The sequence below is a fragment of the Ictidomys tridecemlineatus genome, chromosome 4, assembly GCF_052094955.1.
Source record: "Ictidomys tridecemlineatus isolate mIctTri1 chromosome 4, mIctTri1.hap1, whole genome shotgun sequence".
In the NCBI taxonomy this organism is placed as follows: domain Eukaryota; kingdom Metazoa; phylum Chordata; class Mammalia; order Rodentia; family Sciuridae; genus Ictidomys; species Ictidomys tridecemlineatus.
The window spans coordinates 125,389,062-125,408,890 of NC_135480.1; the positions used below are offsets into that span (position 1 = coordinate 125,389,062).

Consider the following 19,829-nt stretch of genomic DNA (forward strand, 5'->3'; position numbering starts at 1 on the left):
ATGTCAGTAATTTAATGAGGCACTAAGCAACTTAACAGGACCCTGTCTCAAAATAAAAAATAAAGGCTGGGGGTATGGTTCAATAATTAAGTACCTCTAGATTCAATCTCTAGTACCAAAAAATAATAATAATAATTACATTCCATGAAGCATTCAACTGTCATGAACAAAAGCTCCAGTTTAAGGCAAAGAATTCATTGAAAAAGTTAATTTAAAACAGCATCTAGTAGTTTTTAAAACAACTCTTCTATTTTCTCAGCAGTGATGGACAGCCATGCTTTTTTTACAGTGATTATGCTGCCATTTCTGATGATTCATTCCAAATCAGGAGAAAATGTTTAATTAGTATAAACTAAACATGTTTAGGGGGTGTAAAATGAATATGTTTACATAAAGAGCATGTACAAGCTGAAGAGATCAACATGGCACATTTAATGGTTAATTAAACATATGGTCTCAAAGAAAAGGAAAGAATTCAAGTTGTGAATTCTGGTACTTACAGAATATAAGTTATTACCCCAATACTCCTAGACACAAAAGCAAAACAAAAAAACATGTCAGAAAAACAGTAAAATAAATCAGAAAGATAATAGCAGCAAGGATATGTTCCTTACCACATATCCGCCTCAAGACCAAGAGGTTCATAGTTGACTATCTCAGGAGCTAAGAGGAAATAAACATTCATTTAGATTGGAAAGACAGCAAACCAGGAGATTCTATCTTCATGTGACAACCAAAGATATGATGCACTAGGGAAATAATCTTAGAGCTGGGGAAATTCTGCCAGCATCATGTTCATGAGACAAAAATAACCAAAGGAACAAGGAAATTTACCAACAAACTCTGGTGTCCCAAATATGTTCTTGAATTCATTTCCAAAGTCAATTTTATGGGCCAAGCCAAAGTCGATAATCTTGATCCGAGGTTTAGGGACGTTTCTATCCAAAAGCATTATGTTCTCAGGCTTTAAAAAAAAGAGGGGAAAAAAGCTATTACATGTTATGATGCTAAAGATAAGAAGGCAAAACAGTTCTTACTTACTCTTAAAAAAAAAAAAACTAAAAAAAAAAAATGAGCAGAGAAGGGGAGTTGAAGGAGAATTTCTGGAAAAACAGATATTTTGGTTTGGGTTCTTCCAGAAGCAAGCCTCAGACAAGGATTTGGGTATAAGTGGTATTGTGGGGACGAGGAGGCAGGAAACAGAAGGAAGCAGTACAAGGTGTCTTATCAAGGTGGGGATGACAAGAACATAATCCTTCTGGGCAACAAGGGAGAAAAAGTAGAAGTCAGGGTCATTCTGACTGAAGAAGGAAGGTGTTGGGGTCTTTACCCACTATCTCCCATTCTCTACTGCTGCTCTGTGGGATTTACTCTGTGACATTTCCAGCTCCCAGAGCAAAAAGAGAAACACAGGTGATTGTGAGAAGCCACCTCTGGGGAGTATATCAGTGAGTATTGGGAGTGGGGGATACAGATAGGTCCTTGATAGCTCTGCTATCATAAATATGGAGAAAAATCCTCCCTCCTCTTAAAGTTTCATCCTAGCTCCAAGGATCTGAATTATACTTTGCCACGTCTCTTCTCACTTCTTGAGCCAGAACTTGAATCTAACAGTGTTACTTTCCATGGCCTCTGTGTGTCTTCTTTTTTCAAAGGAAGCAAGCCTCTGAGAAAGACATATGTTTTTTAATCTCCCATAATAGCTTGTCTCCAGGCAGGTAAAGACCCTAATTGGCTAATCTCAGAATTGGATTTAGATTGGTAACCAGTGACAGGTTCAGGCCACAACTTTTCATCAAAAGGAAAGTAGAGCTCAGGACAACTTCTTTATGCTCACAGCCGCAGGAGGATTAAAATTGTGCCAACCACTGGCCTCTCCAGACTTCAATAACCTGGTCACCAAGAGCACCCCCCTTGCTTAAAGGCCTGGCTGGTAAGAACTCTCAAGTTTTTCCCAAGGATTCCTGAATATAATTATTTACCTTAAGCCTCTATCCCACTAAAAAGTTAGGCATCCCACAGTAGCTTGCTGATTTATATTAATAACTTCATTTGTTAAACCCATACAGGAAAAAATATATATACACTCTTTCAGATGCCTCAATTTTTCTTGGCAAACAATGCCTCCACATCCCCCACCCCCACCCCTGCCTCTGCCCCTGCCAGCTAAAGCTTCCATCTGGCCTATATGCTCCGGAAACATACCTTAAGATCAAAGTGGGCAATCTGGAGGGAGTGCAGGTAGCAAACACCATTGAGAATTTGTTTGAGAAATTCAGTTGCTTCCTCTTCAGTCAAAGATTCTTTTTCAGCTAAGAAGTCAAAGAGTTCACCACCTGCAACACTGAGAACCCAGAAGTAGAGGTTGGAGATGACAGTTCTGTTTCACAGTGATACATTCTCTCATAGACTATAAGCATACTCAAATTTTAAACCAGATAGCATGAAAATGTGCTGAAATCATATCTTGCTGTGAAACCACAAATTCTCAGAATGTTCTGTGGGAATTCTGCATTCATATAGTGCTTGTAAGCACTTGAGAACCACTTTCCTAATGTGCTGTGTTTTACAAATGAAGGGACAAAGCAGAGACAAAAGATTGTTAGCTGGGGGGATCAAAGTATCTTTTAAACATCTTAATTAAACATACTTAGAAGTCTAACTCACTAATGGAAAAAAGCCACATGCCACCTTTGAACAGGATATCCTATCTCAATTAGTACCTAGCAGGTATATTATCTGTATGTTAATCATTTTTTTTTCCCAACCCAACCAGAATATGTAATCTCACAAGAATATTTTTGTCTAGTATTTGTTTATATGTAAATAATGCGTTTATAAATGTGATTTTTCAATGAATAAAATGACTTTACTTAATAAAAATAAACTTAGACAAAACTAAAATGTGTGTTAACTGGTTGAGAGGATTGATTTAGTCTATCTCCTTGGCCAGACTATATGTCTGTGCAGGAAGTTGTCAGTCCTACCAGCTGCTGAACACTATTTTACCTTCCCCTGCACACTACCAGGCAGAAAGCAAAAACTCAAAACTTTTCTATCCAGTAAATAAAAAAGCAAACTTCCTTTAAAAATTCACAGTGGTGATTAATGGCAAATAACAAAGAACTTTTAATAAGAGTTTATATAATTTAATCTTTATCAAGTTTACCCATATATTCACAACATAATAATTAAGTGTAATTATGCACATAACTGCTGTTTTCTTTATCTTTCTTTCAGCAAGACAGCTCCATAAACATTATACCTACTGCTTCTACATCCAGAGTAAGAAAATGGGTGTTCATGAGATGAAGCAATAATTACAAAAGTGTGGTTTCTTAAAAAAAAAAAAAAGTGTCATATACCACCCTTGCACCCTCCAAGTCAGTGTCTGTCTTAGCATGTATAGCCCAGGGTCCACTGGTATCAAACCTATACAGGGATGCCTTGAGAAATGTAGGTTTGGGGCTTCCCTTCCAACCTTCTGCATGAAGGTTTCCAAGAGTGGGAACCAGCAAGAGGTGGGGAGGTAGCTCAGTGGCAAAGCACTTGCCTAGCATGGGTGACAGGGTTCAATCCCAAGTAACATCCCCTTGCCCCAAAAAAGTAGGACCAAGAAACAGCATTTTTAATAAATCCCCCAAAACTGAGAACCATTTTTCCATGGTTAATTCCATACTCCTTCTGCAAAGCATTCCTATGATTTCCCACAGGGTGAGGTGACTCTATGAACCATGGAACTCTACCCTCAATGGCCTGGCAAAAGCAGGAAGCCCTCCTGTAGACCACAGGCCTCCTTCCCAAAGGACACCTCAGGGCCTGAGCCCAGCTAGGAAATCCAGGAGCTCATGTGGGCAGCAGAGGCCTGCAGAGAGTATGGACCCTGATCATGGGGTGGCCTACCTCTCCTCCTTGCACCCTCCACCCTGCCTTCTCCTTTCTGCTACATCTTTGGCCACATCCCCTATACTGTCTCCCAGCTCAACAATGCAAAACCCTTTTTGTATCTTTTTTATTACTGCTAAACAATAGGAGAGGGAATCCTTCCATCTGTTGGGGGTAGGGGGTTGGGTAGAAAGAAAAGATGAGAAAATACAAACTAAACTACCCCATGAATGAAGTCCCGTTGCCCCTTTGCTTGTCCAGCCCTCTCCGGTGTTCTCTGTGCCCTTCAACCATTCAGATTGAGGGTAGTGTGGTGTGGGTGGTCCAGAATCAGCACATGCCTGTTCAAATCTTAATTCTGCTATAGCTAGTTCTATAAACTGAAAAGTATCCCATCACGCTGAGCCTCATTTTCCCACCAAAGAGGAATCACAAGACCTATTTGAGTATTATAAGGATTAAAGATAAAACACTGCCAAGGCTGGCACAAGTCCAAAAACTGGGAACGATAAAGAAAGGAGACTATCACCCATGTAGGACACTGGTACATCCTCAGACGGGCTCCTAAAAAGTCTTTTTTCCTCTCCTCTTCTAGCTGGCCCAGTGGTCTGGCCTGACCACTGAGTTTCCCTGGGGCAGAAGGAAGGAGAAGGAGAGCGGGGAGGGAAGAACAGGAGAAGGGGAGATTTCCCTTCGCAGAGAAGCTCAAATGCAGGCCCCACTGTCCAATCCTTCCCACCTGCCCAGGCTGCCCCACTGCCCTCTGACCCCAGGTCTCAGGCTCTACCCAGCTTTTTTAGCTGCCTTTTGTCCCTCACTGCTAACCTATTCTTTTTTCAGAGCAGTGCTCTCATTCTCCTCCTGGCTCCTGCCTCTGTGAGGCAAGGTAGCAAGAATAAAGAGACCCCAATTCAAATCCTACTGAGTTGCTCAACTTCACCAAGACTCAGGCTCCTCTTCTCTAAAACAAAGGGAACCAGTCACACCTCATAGAGTTAAACTGAGATTCCAGGACACATAGACACACTTGGTGCTCAATAAATGCTGCTGTCCCCATGTGAATTTCAAACTAAAAATTCTCCCATAGCAACAGTGGTGTGCTGGAATGTTTCGCAATAGGGTCTATGTGGTTGGTGCTGGGCAAAGTCCATTCTCAAGGTGTCCTATTCACACATGGTCACTTCAAGCTACCCATGTGATGGCAGTGACTCCAGAGTTGGGAAGGAATTGCCCAGTTAGCCGTCCCATGTCCTGGGAGACCTGGCTTTGGTCCAGCTTTGCCCACTGTAGTGTTCTGTGCCATGTAAAGATGGTGTTAACAGGATATCATTTGCATGCCCATGTCATGATTTTGCCATGCTCCCTTAAAAGGTGGCACCTATGGGTCCACCTCTCAAATCTGGGCAGGTCCATGACCACTTTGGCCAATACAACACTGCAGAAGTGTCTCTGTACCAACTCTTGGGTGGTCCTTCACAGGCCAAGCGACCTCAAAATCCCAGCTTGCGGAGCCCTCATGTAAGACATAATAAGTATGATTATCCCACTACATAGAGAAACCCTGAAAGAAGGGATGCCCAGAAAAAGAGGCCTAGGATTACTTTACAAGAAAGTCATCTTACAAGTGGATTTTCCATCCCAGCAGAGGCCACAGAGGTCAGACACTGTCCATCTGAGGTCTTCCTCACCCATAAAATTGTAAGCAAAGTGAAGAAGTTATTCTAGGCCACTGTGGTGGCCACCATGAGCCCTAGCCAGGTTCCCCTTCACTGAATAACCTGCTGTCTCCCCTGCTGTGAGTGGTTCATGAGACAGCCCTCAGCCCTTACCCATCCAGAACTCGCCTCAGCTGCAGAGAGCCATGGGGCTCAAAGTCACACCCTTTCTAAGGAAGCCCATGCCTAGTGGCTGATGAACATGGGAACACAAAGCAGGAACTAGGAAATGTCTTCTATAAAGGGCTAGATAGTAAATATTAGAGGCTTTATGGGTCACACAGTCTTCGTCACAACTATTTAGCTCTGCCAATGTAGTGTGAAAACAGCTGTAGACAATAAATAAATTATTGATGTAGCTGTGTTCCAATAAAACTTTGTTAACAAAACAGGTGGCTACTGCCCTGTATATCTGAAATGAACAAATAAAAAAAAATTAAAATAAAAAAAATACAGGTGGCAACCTGCATTTGGCTGACAGGCAGAAATTTGCCAACACTTGATATAAAAACCAAGTAATTTCAGCCCAATCTGGAACAGCTTTCAACAGTCATTCTGGCTCCAGAAATCCTTGCTGACTAGCTGGGGTTGTCATTAAGGCTGAAAGACAGTTCCACCTGTCTTGCCATTCCTGTTCCCTTCTCCTTCCCATGCCTGTTTACTAAATTGGTGCCTCAGTCTGGCTGGGCAAAAATCAGGAGCCACTCAAGCAGGGACAAACTTTATTTCCGAACTCCCGCGAACGCCATGCACGAGGCCTTCTCCCGGGACACACCACACACCAATCGGAAATCCCTCCTCCAGCACTTCCCCAACCAACGTGAACTCCCCAGGAATCCCCGAGAACTCCAAAGTAGCCTGCGCCTGAGGTGGACAGCAGGGGTCTAATATACAATTGAATACACAGCTTAACATAACCATCATCATCTCAATGGCTTGCTGGCCACCTCTCAACTGCTCTGTTCTGGCAAAAATGCCAGGCGTCATTCCCACTCCGCTATGGCTCTCAGCAAATTGGGGTTTCAATAAACACCTGCACACACTTCTTCCATCCTAGCTTCTGTTGCCTAGTGAACTCAACATGGACCCCACCGAATTTGGGGGTAGACGAATGGAACATCTACCAAACTGAATGGGGGTCTGTCAATAGGCTCAGTCAACAGGGATCAGGTTTGCCTTTCTCTGGGCCTGATCACCTCTGCTATTCGGTCTTCATATGTGAGCAACTCAACTCTATTACTTCCTCACCACAAGAGCAATGCTGGAGCCCCTAGAGTCAGGGATCAGGACTTCAATGAGGCAGTGCCTCATCAAGACTGGGAAAAAAGGACATTAGTTGGTCCTCTTATTTTCTTAATCGAACTTCTCCCAAAGCCCTGTTTCAAATCTCATGCTCATGTCACAGCTTGACAGGGATCCAAACTAGACATCAGGATTAGAAGAGTACTCATCCCACTGGAGCAGGACCTATCTATCCTTGATGCTCTGAAGGATATATACATATCCTCCTCCTCCATCCCTACATATATACTCATTCCCTTTCATATATTTATATGTTCATTTGCCTTTATTCCTACTTATATATTCATCCTACTTCACTCCTACTTATATACTCATCTTCCTTCAATTCTGAAGTTCCTTCAATGCAGAAAGGTGGATGTTTTGAGCATGAACCTCTGATCATAAAGTCTTTAGTCATTAATCTAAAATACTGAAAGTTAAATAATTTCAGCAAAGGCTTGGGAACATGGTAAGCAATGTTAGTAATTTACCTCCTGTTTAATCCCTCAAATCTCAGGTTGAAAGGGACTTGATTTTTTTTTTTTCATTTCCCACAAAGACCCTTTCACATATACGCTTAGAACTAGAATTCAAATGTGCAAAATGTTTTGTTGAACAATAAAGTAATGTTAACAAGGAAATCAGCCAGGCTGCGTGGCTCTTCTTCATGCAGTAACTTAGATGTCTCTGCATCAAATTCTACATTTTGCTTAAGAGAAGGGAGATTGATGGAAGGAGAGATGAGCAATCTGTGCAGCAAATTTAGAAAGTAAATTTAACCTCCTTTATTAGGTCTTTGAGTCAGAGTTTTAAATTCTTACATTCACATGGACATTGTGTGAAATGCATGCTAATAAGCATTTGCTACTTTCACCAAGACAGCTAGAAAATACAAAGGCTCTCTCTCCTCCTCATGTCATTTACTACCAGCAAATTTCCCCTCAAGATTAGTATAACAGAACTTACTTAGGACACCTTACAACTTTAAAAACAAAATGGGCCTTTCAGATAATATACATAGGAAGTGGGACCTAGGAAGCTGCATTTTTAAAATTCCTCCAATTATTGTGATTGTAGGATTCCAAATTCCAAATTAAAACACTAAGAAGGGACCGTGATTTCTGTTAGGAACTCTAACCTTACTGCATCTAGTATTAACTGTGGAATTTTTAAATGTAATTTCACAGAACATACTTCCTGAATTTGCATTTAATAAGTCTTCCTGGTGATCCTGATGCAGATGGACCACACTCTGACATGCTGGTCTTTCAGGTCCCTTCCACCTCTTATATTTTAAAACTCCATGATCCTCCTGTGTGCAAATATGGCAGCACTACTGCTTTGTTCACACCCTAATTAGATCTCCTCATTGTGCACAGCTAGTATATTCATTTCCCATATCCTTTGAATCCAGGACTAGCTCTAGCTAATGGAATATGGACCAAAATGATGTGTCCTTCTTTAGGTTGGCCCCTAACACACCCCACATGGTCCTCCACTCAGTCTCACCTTTCTCTTTGGTCACCAAAACATAAATGATCTGGCAGAAGAATCCAAAGAAGAAAGGAACAGCAGAGATATCTAAGTTACTGCATAAAGAAGAGCCACCCAGCCTGTCACATTCACATGGGAATTTGACTGAGTGAAAAATAAATGTTTTTAGGTTGATCCACTGAGATTTTATGATTGTGTTCTGTTTGCTCTAAATATACCCAGAAATATATACTAAGACAATCCATTTTAAAAGTTAAGTGTAAGCAATGCAAAGCACAAAGCACATTCACAGTCATAATTAATGATATTGCTGTGTGACAAACCTCCCCTAAATGTTAGTGTCTTTAAACCTATCAAGTGGCTCTTTTTGTAACTGCATGTCTCTGATTGGGACTCTCAATCTGGCTTAATCAGGCTTCTGCCTAGCATGGAAGACTGCTCACAGGGCAGTTCAGCACTTTAGGACAAGTGATCCAGAAAGTAGGGCAGAAGCTCCTCAGAAGTCACCCAGCATTGGAACTAGTCACAAGCCCATCAAGATTCAAGGGAAGAGAATATAGATTTAATGTCTAGATGGAAAAACTAAAATTTTCAAAATTATTTCATTGCAAATTATACCTTTAAAGGGTTAAGTATAAATAGTATGCTAGATTGCAAAGGTTGTACTAACAGATACCACAGATCAGATGGTTTAAAACAATTGAAATTCATTGTATCACAATTCTAGACATTGTAAGTCTAAAACCAAGGTTTCAGCAGGGCTATCTCCCTTTGAAAACTGTCAGGGAATCCTTTCTTGCCTCTTTACATCTAGGGGGTTACCATAATGCCCTCAACTTGTAGGTGATTGTGCCAATCCTCTGCCTGCACTCAGCATCCTCCCCATGTCTCCTCATGTGGGCTGCCTCTGTGCATGTCTCTATCTGTATCCAAATATTTCACCTTTTTAAGGACACCAGTCATATTAGATCAGGGTCTGTCTCAGTGATCTCAATTTAAACTATTTCCATATAAGATCACATTCTGAGGTGCTAGGGATTAGGACCTCAATTATGTTTATTTGGGGGTTGGTTCCAATCCAACTAGTAACAGTAGTAACTAACTGTTCACAAGCTTCAAACAGAATACTACAGATAGTTAAAGCAACTCAGAAAAAAGGAGAGTAAGCAATGAAAGAGAGGATAATTAGAATCCTCTAAAGATTTCTCTTAAGTCTTTCCTTTGGATTTTTCTGTGAAGGAAAGTTTCACTGATGTACTGTTAGAAAACATTTTAAATTCAGGTCAGAAAAATGTACATCCTTGGAGCTTAAATACTTTCCCCAAACAATTTGAAATGATTCTTCCTGTACACATAATTATCCTAGTATCCATATGTGAAGGAGTAAGGTGGTACTTAACTACCTCTTGGCCTTGCCTCTAAATAAACCAAAAATTAAAACTCAGTGCTCCCTTACTATTCCTGTGTGCTGAATGTTCTTTCTTGTCAATCTAGAAGGAGTCTCAAAGGGTTTTCACATCCTCAATCAACATAAACTAATTTAAATTCCTCCAGTCACCATAGAATTTGCTAAGTGCAAAATTCAAGCTGGGACATACAAAAGTAAAAATGGAATACAATATGCTCCTTTTTTGATTTGTGAAACAGTTACAAATTTAAGATTGGAAATAGATTGTCGACGTTTGTGAATGCCATGCTCTGCTTATATCCTGGGTCACTCCCAAATAAATGAATATCATCAAAAAAGTTCCTAACCTTAAAGCCTGCTCTGAATGAGCCCTACCTCCTTTGAATCCAAAATTCAAGCATTATCTGAAAAAAAACATTTCCTATCTGTGTTCATCTCAAATTCAAGTAAAAACCTAAAAGTAGTTCCAGAGATTTTCTTGGAAAGAAGTATGCCTGGCACTCCAAACTTATGGGGGGGGAGGGGATGTATTAATTGTTCATTTTATCCAGGAGGTTTACACAAAAAGCAGGAAAGAATATCTAAAGGTCCCTAAGGAGAGAATATCACTCTTCTGTAAGACCCTGGAGGCCCACATCTTATTTAAATCTGGGCTCCATGAACTTAGATAGGTCATTTCTTGAGATGTAGTTTCTTAGTCTATAAAATAGAGATATTAATGCCCACTGTTCATTATACTGGTGGGGATTAATAGGGATATTATGACTTAGGATTTGCATGTCTGGAACATGGTAAAAATATCAATACACCAAGTGGCAATCTTTGGCATTGATTCCTCTTAGTCACAGGTCTCGGTGTGAGAAAACCTTTGCAACTCTTGTGTACCACTAATCCAGATGCTAGACTTGTGATATGAGATTCTGATGTCATCATCACAATAACTCAAAATAAAACTATCCACATTCTGTGGCTGCAGTGTAGAATTTACCTAAAATACATGGACATTTCTAGGGCCAAAAATCTTAGGAAGTGATTTATTTTTTAGACAGGAAATAGGTAAGCTGGAAGGTGGGCCTTGGTTATCAAAAAGATAGAATAGCACTCTCTGGGTTTTTCTCTTGGGTTTGGACTCAAACAGCTTTGAATATTCCTGAGAGCAACCATGGGGCAACTGGAGAAGGAACAGCCAGACTGGGAGGTTGCCAGGACTGAACAAGAAGGAAGTGTTGCAAGCCCAAGCCCAATAAAAGAACCCTGTACTGTACAGCCACCACCATCTATTCAATGTGATTTTCTATATCCCTCCACTCAAGATAACTTTATTTTAAAAGTCTTGGTCTTACCAACTGCAAATAAGAAATGATGCACAAAAGCACTTTGTTACTTAGGCATGAGTGTTAGGGGAACTCTAAGACCTGCATGAAGGTGGTAAAGGTGACTAGAGTATAGGAGAGAACTTGTGGTCAAGCTGACCACACTTGGACAGGCTTCTCCAGCCTGATGAATCTAGGCTCACTAGAGGGAGCACCTTTACAACAGTCATTCGACTGAAAAGAACAGAATCTTAGCTTAGTCTTATAACATTAAAACATCCATTTATAAAACTAAAGGCTTCTGATCATCTGCCCTCCTTCCAATCCTGGCCTTCCTCCTTTGTATCTGCCCAAAGCAAGTACTACATGATATATAGCCCTCTGGAACTTTTTGTATGTAGTCTGTGAACTATACATTGTTTTATGTACATTTTAAGAACATAAGTGGAGCTGCACCATGGTGCATGCCTGCAGTTCCAGTGGCTCAAGAGGCTGAGGCAGAGGATTGTAAGTACAAAGCCAGCCTTAGCAACTGAGTGAGGACTTAAGCAACTTGGTGAGACTCTGTCTCGAAAATAAAATATAAAAAGAAAGGCTGGGGGCTGGGGATGTGGCTCAAGTGGTAGCGCGCTCGCCTCGCATGCGTGAGGCACTAGGTTCGATTCTCAGCACCACATAAAAATAAAATAAAGATATTGTGTCCACCTAAAATTAAAAAATAAATATTTAAAAAAAAAAGAAAAAAGAAAGGTTGGGGATGTAGCTCAGTGGCTAGATAAGTGCTCCTGGGTTCAATCTCAGGTGCCAAAAAAAAAGAGAGAGCAAACATAAGTGGTAGCACCCTATCTTTTTTTGATCTGCAATTTACTATTTTAGTCTAGAAATGCCCATTGTTATAGGCTCTCTTTTTCAATGCTACCTAATGTGTATGTAGATATACAGTTCAAACTATATTTAGCCATTCCCTGACTGATGGTCTTTATGTTGTTTCCAATATTTGCTATTACAAACTACAAGGCAATGATTGTTTCTGCACCTGCTGCTCTTAAGAATGTGATAGCTTTTCTAGATCCACTGTGGAATTTTGGGATCACAGGTTAGACAGTCATAGATTATGCTGTATCAACTTAAACTCTTCATCATTAACTTATAAACATTGCTTTTGCTTCACAGCATCACTTGTTTGGTACTATTACTTTTGGCCAATCTAAGGAATGAAAAAGAAAATGAATGAATGTTTTATCAGACATCTCCCTGTTTATAGACAGATAGTCATTCATGATTACTGGCATTTGTATTTGAATGAGTATAAACTGTCTACACCCATTGTCCATTTTTCTATTGGATTTTTGCTGTTTTTTAATTTTAATTGATTGTGTTCCTTACATATTCTGGATAGTAAAGTTTAATCTCTTGTATATTCCAAATGTTTTCTCCCAATTTGTCATTTTCCTTTCAACTTTGCTTAAAGTGACATTTTGTTAAACTGAAGTTTTAAATTTGAATATACTCAAATTTATCAATTTTTTTGTGAAATCAAGATTTAATGAAATAATAGGGGGATTTAGTAACTGTGGGGTCTAGGGTAAGATATTTAATCTGTGTTTGTGACTATTAACAATGGCTTCCCATGAGTGCAGGAGATTGAATATCTCAAGTTTGTCCCCACCCCCATGCAATCCCCCAACCCAAAAAGCTCTTGTGTGAAACAATCCAAGAAAGTTGAGAGATGAAATGACTGGGTTATGAGCATTAACCTAATCAGGGCATTAATCCCCTGATACAGGGTAACTAGGTAGTAACTGTAGGTAGTAGCTAGGGTGTGGCTGGAGGAGGTAGGTCCTTGGGAGGGTTCCTGTGGGGTATACATTTTGTGCTTGTTGAGCACAACTCTTGATCTGCTTCCTAAACCATGTTCTGAGCTGCTTTCCTCTACCACACTTCTGCCTCACCACAAGTCCCAACAAATGGAGCTGGCCTTCTATGGACTGAGACCTCTGAAACCATGAGCCCCAAATAAACTTTTCTTCCTTTAAAAAAGGCCTTTTGGTCAGAGCAGTAAAAAAAAAAAAAAAAAAAAAAAAAAAAAAAAAAAACGCTGTCTGTTGGGCTGGGGTTGTGGCTCAGTGGTACAGCGCTTGCCTGGAATGGGTGAGGCCCTGGGTTCAATCCCCAACACCATAAATAAATAAATAAATACATAAATACATAAATAAATAAATAAATAAATAAATAAATAAATAAATGGAGATATTGTGTCCAACTACAACTAAAAAATAAATATTAAAAAAAAAAAAACCTGACTGTTAAGAACTGACTCCTATATTGGGAGATATCTGAGGGCAGCATTACATACAGTGGGATGCTGAAACTCCTGACAGCTGGTTCCATGCCTCTTCCTTCCCAACTCTACATTTAGTGACATCACATTAGTAGAGGGAAATTGGCCATGGGGGAGCATTTATGCTATAGAAATAGGCAAACATTGCAAACCATGGCCTATCTCCTTTGGGGAGCCAGTTCTTAGCTATTTATCAACACAACACTGACCTACAGTGGCACAGCCATATGCCAACAGAGCCTTCAGCTGAGAGCTGCTGCTTATGCTGAGACAGATCTAGTTAGAAAATTCTTGTACCAACCTGAAATCTGCCTCTGATAAGGTAGGTCCTGATCTTCCTTCTAGAACTGAAATTAACAAACTTTGTCTGAGAGGCTTTTGTTGAGTGAGACAACTATTTGACTCCATTACATATTCCTCTTAGGTTTTTTCCAACCATTTAAAAGTGGAAAAACATTTTTTTTTTTAATTTCTCAAGGACTACACAAAAACAGGTGGCAGGCTTTGGCCCACCAACTGTCCCACATCATCTGTTCAAGAACAACATGTTCAAAAAGCATGAGCCCTCTGTGACCTACACAACCACCCTTCCCAAATCTGAAGATGGTCTTCAAACATCCCTGGGACTTTCCTTCCCAAGACTAGGATCCTGCCAAGGTTACGCTTAAAATCAAATTCAAATACAGGGTAGAAGGATTTAGGAATGTTTACAGAATCTACTTCATTGGACACCTGAAGCTGTGATGGGCTTTGATGCTACAGGCCCAGTTAATTGCAGCAAAAGGCAGAGAAATCTGTAAGGAGGCCAGTCAGGTACTCTGGCTAACTCAGGTGTATCACAGGACCTAGAAAAAATGAGAACACAGAGAATTATCTACTTGATGGCTGTGTGATCCCTGACAAGGCACTTAACCTTTCTGAGCCTCTAGTACAAAAAAGACACAATTCTTTGAAACTACCCATTGAGAGTTGTAGTCTCTTTCTCCTCTACCTTGAATCTGGGCATTCTCTGGGTCTACTTAATAGAACATGAAAAAACTGATGCTGAGTCAGTTTCCAAGCCCGGCTTTTAAGAAACCAGCAGCTTCCATGACTTGTTTTGGAATATTTGCCACTGGAACTCAGCTGCCATGCTGGGGGAGAGCTCAAGCAGCACTGTGGAGCAGAATCAAGGAGTACATTTGTAGTGGATTCAATGTCTCACTCAACTCAGCTGACAGCCAGTGCTATTGTGCCAGCCATGTGACAGGCCACCTTAGGAGGGGATCCCTCTGACTGAACTTCTTTCATACCAGCACCACCATGCCCTGCCAGTCATGTGAGGGACCATCTTTTAAAGTATCCTTCAGCCTGAGAGAGTTGTCCCTGCTGGTGCTGCAAGGGGGCAAGGAGAGCTGTCCCTGCTGAGCCCTGTCAAAACTAGGTTTGAGGTCAAATGGCTACTGCCATTTTCAGTCACAAAATCTTGGATAGTTTCTTCTTATGCACCAAGAGAAACTCAGACTACTACCTCCTTGGGCTTTGTGAGGATTAAACAACACAGTGTATACAATTTGTTTCCTTCAATGCATGACAAATAAAAAGAACTCAATACTGGCAATTATTATTGTTCAGAAAAAAGTTAAGCTGCTTGAGCTCCCCTCCACAGGGAAAAAGTATTATCTCCTATCCTAGGGTTTTACCACCTCATGCTCAGCTTTCTAAAAAGGTTGAAATTTTTCTTTCATGACTTCTTCATTAAACAAGAAGAAATACTAGCTCACTCATCTTCAAAAATCCTTCCTCTATGGCACCTATCTGGCACATGGGAGGCACTGGGTTTGATCCTCAGCACCTCACAGAAATAAATAAATAAAATATTGTGTCCATCTACAACTTAAAAAAAATTTAAATGTTTCCTCTTTGACACCCAATTTTCATACAAACTCTTAACTAGTCTCATACTTCCATTCCTAAACCTCCCTATTGCCCAACACTTGACCATGCCACCTCTCCAAAAATTAAAAGAATCTGTCTAAGTCCATTGCATTCAAGTTGACCTAGGCCTCCAATGATTCGAGGGAGACACTGTTATTGGTGTTACAGAAAATCTTATGTTTTTAGAGTACATGTGCCACATGCATGGGTGGACCAAACCTATTCAGCCAAGTGTGAAAAGGATGGCCCTAGTCTTATTTTATTAAAAAAGAAAGAGAGAGAGAGAGAGAGAGAGAGAGAGAGAGAGAGAGAGAGAGAGAGAGAGAGAGAGAGAAAGAAGGAAGAAAGAAAGAAAGAAAGAAGAAAGAAAGAAAGAAAGAAAGAATGAATGAATTTGTGGTCCCTAAAAAGTTCTTGACCTCCAGAACTGGGTCCTCATAGTCCTGGAGGACATACCTGTAAAGCTGGATTAAAGAATAGCTTCTATGGAAAAATGAATATTTTTAAAGCAATTACTTTCATTCACAAACAAAAAAGCAGAATCATGACTTTCTTTCAGCATCCAAGATGAGGACAGGATGCCAGAATGGTAAAAAGAAAATGTATCATGATTTATCAATACCAGCAGGCACCATATGACAGCCAACCCCCTCACTGAATGTTTAAGAAGTGGGAGTAGTTGCCAACATAGCACAACCAACTATTGTACTTTCAAGTCTTGATAAGATCATCCAGACCCCTGACTTAAAGGATGACAAACTCAAATTCAAGGCAAAATGATCAAGTGGCAGTTTGCTGAGGCAGACTCTCAGACAGAAGGCTATGGTTTTCAGCTAAACATGGTACCAAAAAAAAAAAAGGAAAAAATTAATTTTTTTCAAATTGAGGAAGCATGTCCAACATAATGAGACGTTTATAATATAAGCCAACAACCAAAAATAGTTTTTATTTCTCTCTTCTTCTTTCAGGGAACAGAATCCCTTTCCCTCTACCCATTGAATAGATCAAAATAATTGTCAATCTTGAGAATATGCTCTAGGTTTCATATGCTCTGGGTTTCAAGAAGGGGTTTGTAATAGACAAATCTCTAGAGGAGAAAACACTGATCATCGTTTTTATGAGTGGAATGACACATTAACCCCCTGCAGGATGTTTTGCATAGACTATTGTCACACCTACAATAGATTCACATAAACCACTGGCCCTCCCTCCCCTTACTCCTGGAACTTGCTCATTTTCTAATTCTCTCCTTGCATTTCTATTTTTATAGGGGATAGGTCAAACAAAAGAGGAACAAATGCGGGAGATAACACAAAAAATTTCAAACAAATGAAGCCAGAATCTCTTTAAAGCTCCAAGAAATGAAAATTATGGAGCCAATTAGTTCAGGAAAGAAATAATTTTTAAAAAGCACATGGCAGCAAGAAGTCTTTAGAGAACATTGGCTCAATGCATTTCTCAAGTAATCCCATGAGACTAAAGGATGCCCTTGAGAGAGGTAACAATGTTGGAGAAAGGGTCCTGATGTAATTAAGGCTTTAGGGAGTCTTGTGGATGTGGGCAACCTTATGTTTCTGATTAGAATGATGAAAAGTCTTGGACCTGGAGTCATTCAGATCTCAATTAATGGAGAGAAGAGTTGAGAGAGAATCCGAAACATCCATTTCAGGTGAAAACAGAAACAAATTCAAAAACCAGATGTTAGTATGCTAGAAAGGAACCCTGAAATCAGGGTGGATCCTTAGCTACCTGAATGGGAGATGCAGTGTGGATTTAAGACCTGGGGCATGAGACTGGGCAACCCATCTGTCAACATCCAAAAGACTAAAGATAGTCTTGGGTTCTACATTTTAAGAGAGATGAAGTCTGGAGAATATTCAAGGATGGAGGTGTGGTTCAGTGGTAGATAAAGTGCTTAACATATTTGAAATCCTAGGTTCAATGCCCAGCATGGAAAGGAAAGAGAAAATGTTACAGTGAGGGTGATACATACTCAAGAAGGACAATAAAGCTATCCCCAGCTCTGGAAAGTTTAGGGAGGACAACAGATGTAGATACTTCCATTGGCTCCAGGAATGGAGGAAGCATTGGATAGCTTGGTTCAGGCAGAAAATTCACTAGAAAACATTTGGACCTCTAGGCACAGCATCCTAGAATTCAGTGGCTGAGTCTGCCAACTGGGTCACCATAAATGATGTACAGGTATGCAGAGCTACAAATGTGCAGCCCTCAAATTGTCTACATGGGGCCTGGGGTGCCAAGCTGGACCTTGAAGGTAGTCCTCTCCAGTCACAAAGAGCTTCATTTATTTCAGTGATCCAAACCAATGGCCACGTTCAAAGCATACTGGACCAAGGTAAGAAAGGGAGAAGGAAGCATTGCTTTAGGCAATGTAGTGGGGGAAAGAGGGTGGATAAAAGGCTGAGAGACAAGCTACTGAACTACTTTCCAATTTGTTGCAAGCAGATTTCTGAACAACAGAAAGTACTCATGCAAAGGAAAATAAGGAAGTCAATAGGCAGAAAGACCACAACATATGCCAAACCTCTTTTTACTTAATGGCTTCAGCCCAAGCTTTGGAGACCCACAGAAATAATTAGGCCAATTGAAAGTGGGGCAAACGAAAAAGCTGGGACAGCCAGACATCTCTTCAGCCAGGGCAATTATAACTGGCGCTAGAACAAAAGGCCAGTGGGAAGTAAACCAAGCTGGGACGGCCATAGATGGAGGTTTACTCCAAAACCAATCTGTCTTAGTTTAGCTGAAAACAAGGGAAAACTATTATCCAGCAGAAGCTCGGAGGTGCAGCTCCTCCTACTTTTCGACTGGATTTAGTTCATGAAAGCTGCTGATTGCTGTTAATGATCTGGAAATCCCAGGATGAAAGACCACTAGCCCATCAGATGAGGGCATGGCCAATGCAAAGACAGGTGTTGCCTGTCCTTTAGCCACCCCTGAGTTGCGAAGAGCTGAGCTTTTAATGGGCACAGAGCAGAAGGGTCCTTCGATTCAGTTTGAGGATGTATTTGAGGTGGATGAAGAAGACCTGGAAGAGGAGGAAGAGATGGAAAAGCTATTAAAATTCACTCGCAGTTGATGAGGCTGCCATATCACTTCCCCTCTCATTTTCCCCCTTTTAAGGATAAGGGACCTGGCTCTAATAGAAGAGGGGACACAGAGCTGCTGACAACCTAAGTGAAAAGGAAAGGGAGGGAGTAACTTGAAACCCTGCTCTTCTGGAAGAGGGGGCTGAGCACATAGCCATCCCCATCAGAGGCCTCTGGGAAGATGGAGACAAGATTTCAATCTTCACTTCAACAGCATAAGTCTGAGGCTATGACAGGATATGGGCTGATGCCATGAAGAATACTGTAATGGGCACAGAGGACTCTTAATTGTCTGAAGAGCTCATCTTCTTTCTTTCTTTCCTTCTGTACATAAACACTTAATTACCTGCTATGTGATGGGTATTATACTACATGCCAATGCCAACTGGCAGCTCTAATTTCGGCCACCCACTTCTGATTGCCATCTGATTGGCATCTAGCATGATAACGCCAGACTTTTAATAGGTTCTCAACTCCTGTCCCTTGAAATCCCATCAACTGTCCTTCCAGTCCACATTTTCCATCCCATGCACCCAACTTGAACATAGGGTCCCAACACTTTTCAGCTCTGCTTTAATGACAGAGGACTACTAGAAGCACAGCAGGTCACAAATGATGCAGAGTCTTTTGGAAGCAATATCTCTGTCTTCAGTTCCTTTCTTCATTCCCACATCCTTAGCTAGAAAGGACCTTCAATGCTGTTAAGGAGAATCAACATAGTCCTCCCATAGCTAGTCACCTGGACTGAACTTGACTTCAGCCACTAATACTGGGAAAACTGTGGGCTAACATTCATGTCCTCTCCTGGATGCTTGGCATATTATAAATGCCATAACCAACACAATTCTAAAAGGTGATTAAAAACACACATACAAGAACAATTAAATCTAACTTGGATAGACAGGAAAAACAGTTGAGGGTATGAGAAGTGAGCTAGTCTTTCATGGATGAATAAGAATTCTTCAGGGGGAAAAAGTACGACCTGGTCATGGCAAGAGATTTTCTATGGATAAAGCATAAGTGACAGAGAGGAAGTGGGTGGAGGGGAAGTGAATAATATAATAAGGGGCCTTGGTAAAAATCAAGGAGTCTACACCATTCTATGAATCATGGACTTCATTCAGCAGGACGATGGAAGCCCTCAGCGATGCTTTTAAAAGTTTTATAAGATTTAATTCACATACCATAGAATTCATTATTTTTAAGTATACAAAACAATGGGTTTTAGTATTTCACAGTTATTCAATAATCACCACAATCTAATTTTAGAATATTTTCATCACCCCCCAAAAGAATCCCCTTTGCCCACTAACAGTCACTCATCTTCTATCTCTACAGATTTGCCTATTCTGGACAGTTCATATAAAT

The 19,829-nt window shown here is 40.6% G+C and overlaps 1 protein-coding gene across 3 annotated transcripts in view; it reads right to left on the bottom strand.

Moving 5' to 3' along the window:
• The window catches only part of Dapk1 (death associated protein kinase 1), a 179,700-nt gene that overhangs the window by 52,596 nt on the left and 107,275 nt on the right, over positions 1–19,829 (bottom strand). For all 3 annotated transcript variants that reach the window (XM_040285588.2, XM_005337440.5, XM_078047378.1), the window contains exons 3-6: positions 2,206–2,344; positions 835–964; positions 615–663; positions 501–527 (exon numbers count right to left, since the gene is read on the bottom strand). In XM_040285588.2, coding sequence (XP_040141522.1) covers positions 501–527; positions 615–663; positions 835–964; positions 2,206–2,344 — 345 coding nt within the window. The remainder of the gene's footprint in view (positions 1–500; positions 528–614; positions 664–834; positions 965–2,205; positions 2,345–19,829) is intronic.